General features: G+C 50.0%; 1 protein-coding gene across 1 annotated transcript; it reads right to left on the reverse strand.

Moving 5' to 3' along the window:
* Positions 1-2,327: 2,327 nt before the first annotated feature.
* Positions 2,328-2,888, reverse strand: LOC135369717 (uncharacterized protein K02A2.6-like). Its single transcript, XM_064603230.1, has one exon. It carries the CDS (start codon positions 2,886-2,888, stop codon positions 2,328-2,330), a length of 561 nt encoding a protein of 186 aa, XP_064459300.1.
* Positions 2,889-4,420: the final 1,532 nt, after the last annotated feature.

Genomic DNA, 4,420 nt, shown 5'->3' on the forward strand with positions numbered 1-4,420 from the left:
GCGCACACACATCCAAGAAAGGAAGCTGGCAATTTTGTTCCATCTCGTAAGTGAAATTGATTGATGGCTCAATGCTGTTTAGAACCAAGTGGAACTCATTAACGTGGTCACTGTTGAGAATCACGAACGTGGCGTCGACGTAGCGGCGATACACTCTAAAATAGGTACCTGCTACGTACCCGACAAAATAAGGGGTTCGTAAGAAACAGAGGGTTCGTAGACGGTGCGCCTTCGAAAACCTTCTCATTCATGAGGTTCGGGCTGCAGCGTGTATAGTTTTAAGCGGTACATAGCGGGTTTGTGAAGTCACCGACGGCTTGAACCGCCTAACAGCGCCGTGAACCCACTGCGAACCTTCTCCTCTCGGCCACGAAAATGAAAGAAAAAACAAGATATGTGTACCTCATGAACTTCTCGTCAACGGAAGGCAATCTTTTGCTTTACGGGGTTTTCCTTTCAACATTCCGCTACAGCTTGAATAAATCTGGAGCACAGACCCAACTCCGTAGTCACCAGTCGTTTTCTTAGTTATTCATTATTATTATCATTGTTGTCTTGAGCGAGTACGCTCGTTCTTTCTCTCTCTATATATATATAATCTCCACCCCTCACCCACTTTCCCTTTCCTGCGAACACTTTCTTCTTTCTCTCTATTACACCTCCTCTCCCTCAGCCGGTATTCTGCACTCCGAAAGGTGGCAACCCTAAATGGCACCGGTATGTACCCGGACATCTTGTTATTTGCTACTTACTACACCCTCACCATTGATTTTTTTTTTTTTTTTTGTCGCAGGGATCAAGGGAAACGATCTAGCCTCCGTTGATTTCTAGACTGCAATGTGCTTGTGAAGAAAGGCGTTGGTATGTAGCTGCATCTTTTTTACTCGTTGCTCGCTTCACGGTCACCATTCATATTCTTTATTGCAGGGATCAATGGAAAGGATGCGGTCTTCGTTGGGTACAAGTACCACTGTTTGGGTTAGTCTCAGGACACAACTGTTTTGATACGCCGATAAAACTTTGCAGGGTATGGTATCTGGCATCAGGAAGAGGTTGGGGACCGGAGTACAGATAACAGGTGCGCGTGGAAGTCTATCTCCGAGAGGCGAGTTTGCTTATCGCACTTGTTTGTCTCTCTCATACAGACACTTATAAACTATCACTCCGTCGTTCGTTCTGCCAGGTTGAAGATACTCGAGGCTTTGTGTCATGTACGCAAATAGATGTGCTATTGCTTGCTTTGAGATAAATAAATGTTTCGAAATGATTCGGGGGGGGGGGGGGTTGCCTTGTTTTTGTTTCTTTATGGCGTCGAGGCGCCGACGGTGGAATATTAAACGAAAGGGAAGAGAGAGCGTAACTTCTGGAAAACCTCCAAAATGAGAGTGTGTTCTGTACCTCTTAAACTTAGCGGGCTCGTGGTACCCTCAAAATCAGGGGTTACATTTTTGCAATTTTTTACCCTCTGAATAAGCGTAGAGTATAATAAGTATAATAAGTAGAGAATAAGAATAAGAGTGTAGAACTTGACCGAGTGGCCAAATCGTTCCATGGCAGTTTCTTCAGTATGCTCCATGACAAGATTAGTTAAGTGCGTCTAATTGAGACAAACCCTCAAAAGAATAACCAGCCCTTCAACTGTGAGCGACGTTCGAGCTGACAGGCTGCTGTCCTGGCGTAGTTGTGCCTCCGCCACCTGTACCGCGAGATCTTTAGAAACGCTGGTGAGCAGAGACATCACATCAAAGGATACCGTAACCTCATTTTTGTTGATAACTTGCGTCCGGACCAACTCATTCGAGTTGCGGACCGTCAGGCGGTTGTTACCGGTGGCTGAATCTATGAGTTCCACCAAGTATTTGGATAGGCTGTATGTCGGTGACCCAACGAACGAGACAATAGGCCTCAAAGGGCATCCTGGCTTGTGTATCTTGGGGAGACCTAGAGCTTGGGGGTGGCTCCGTCCGAGGAGAAAAGGCGACGATAGGTAGTGTAGCTATATAGGGAGGCAAGGGACTACCGAGAGGCACGAAAGCCAAACTAAGAATGATTTATTGCTCGCGAACAGTGAGCGGTTCGCGATGATGTCGATGCTGCTACACAGTCCCCCCGCTGGAGGAGACTACAGGTCTCCAAGTAACGTTCTTGACTGGAGGGCGCGGTGGGGGCCGCCGCGCAAGGTCCAACAAAGCCAAAGAGGCCGCAGGCGAGACATTCAGGTTCGGAAGATGAGCTGGCTTCAGTCTGTCATTGGAAACCGGCTCGTCCATGCCGTTGATCCTGATCATGGAGGTCTTTGCGGTGCGAGACAGGACGAGGTGAGGGCTTCAGTACGGCGGTTGCAGGGACTTGCGAACAGCATCAGTCCGGAGGAAGACGTGAGACGAGGTCGAGAGGTCCGGGCTGACGAAGGGAGAATGGCTGTGGTGCGTTCGTGTCGGTGTAGGGCGCAGGTGGAGGAAAACCTGTTGTAATCGTGCGAGGTAGTCGGAAGGGCCTTGCGGGTCCGCCGACTGCTGGGACACGTAGAACTCGGAGGGCAGACGAAGCGTGGTTCCGTGCACCAGCTCCGCCTTCGAGCAATTCAGTGAGGAGTGCACGGCTGTGCGAAGACCGAGGAGCACAACGGGCAGAGTGGAAACCCACTCCGAGGTGTTCCCATGACACATGATGGCAGCTTTCAGGGTGCGGTGGAAACGCTCCACCATGCCGTTCGTGGCCGGGTGGTAAGAAGTCGTCCGAAGGCGTGTGCAACCGAGGGTCTTGGTCAAAGCTTGAAACAAAGCAGATTCAAATTGGCGTCCTCTGTCGGTGATAATCTCCGATGGGACTCCGAAACGGCTGACCCACGTGCTGACGAATGCCGATGCAACGGTTTGAGGTGTCATGTCGGCAAGCGGGACGGCCTCAGGCCAGCGCGTAAATCGGTCTACAGCAGTTAGGATGTAACGTTTCCCTTCGGAGTGCGGCAGAGGACCAACAATGTCAACGTGAACTTGGTCGAACCGGGCGTCAGGAGAAAGGAAACGGGATAGGGGAGTGATGGTATGGCGATGAACCTTGCATCGCTGACGTGTCGGAACGAACGGTGTCGGAACACGACGGAACGTGTTCCTCCCAAAGGCGTCAATTCTTTCCCTCACCGCATCAAACAGGGGCACTTGAGGAATGGAATCCTAGTAAAGACCCTCGACGTCTACAGACATCAGCCAACTCACCACACTGCCTTGGGATTCCAACTGTTGGATAACCTCCCCCGATTTTTGGATCAGATAAGGATCGGGCAAGGGCAGCTCATATAGATGCTTCTGCCACAACCTCCTGCCATGTCCTCTTTTAAGATACTGTGGCTCTCAATGGGCATTCCGGTCTGTGGGTTTTTGCGGTGAAAAAAAATATCCAAGGCATTCTTCCTACGCTTCCAGTAAGCTATCCAAGTTCCGGGCACGACAGAAATCCATGACACTAGCCTTCGCTGCCCTGAGGGCCCGCTCCTGGACCCCCTGAATATTCTTGACGAAGGCATCTACCTTCCTTTGTGCACAACACTTTCTTTTACGTTTCGTTGTTATGGGCGCTCAATGTTTTGCACAAAGGAAGGAAGATGCTCACGTCAAGAATCTTCAGGGGGTCCAGGAGCGGGTCCTCAGGGCAGCGAAGGCTAGTGTCATGGATTTCTGTCGTGCCCGGGACTTGGATAGCTTACTGTCGGGAATTAAGAGGCGTAAGAAGAGCGCCTTGGATATTTTTTTCACCGCAAAAACCCACAAACCGGAATGCCCGTTGAGAGCTATAGTATCCGTTCTCGTTCACCTCACCTCAATCTCAATTTCGGAAATTGTTCCTCACACACCTCACCAATTCCAATTTCCAGTTTTTCTTTATTGAAAGTCAGGAAATAGCGAAACATAGAAATCGGAACCGCAGGGCAAGCCCATGTCACCTCAGCGTCCTTGTCAAAAAAATTTACTCACCTCATCTCACCTCTACCTACTCGTAAAATTTTCCTCACCTCAATTAAATCTCTCTTTTGAGAATTTCTCCTCACCTTACATCAATGTGCATAAGGTGAGGGTGATGTGAAGGTGAGGACACCCTTACCCTCATCTGCCCTTGTGAGGATGCCTACCTGTGACTACTACAGCCGAATAAGAGCTTCCCAACAACCAACATCGCCAACATCAGATCGCCGACAGCTATACCACAAGCTTCCACCTGAGGTCCCTGCAGCTTTGGACCCACGACATAATAGGAAGCGGTTCTCTGCGTACGTCCAAGAAATCCGTCTCACTGCTTATCCGGAAGTGCGGCACTTCTCCCATCCATGCCCCGCGAAGGATTTCAACCGGAAGCGATCTACCCTTCTCCACAGTGTCCGATGCAACACCCGATGACACCCGACTTTTGGCTACAAACTGGG

The sequence above is a fragment of the Ornithodoros turicata genome, chromosome 10, assembly GCF_037126465.1.
Source record: "Ornithodoros turicata isolate Travis chromosome 10, ASM3712646v1, whole genome shotgun sequence".
NCBI lineage: Eukaryota > Metazoa > Arthropoda > Arachnida > Ixodida > Argasidae > Ornithodoros > Ornithodoros turicata.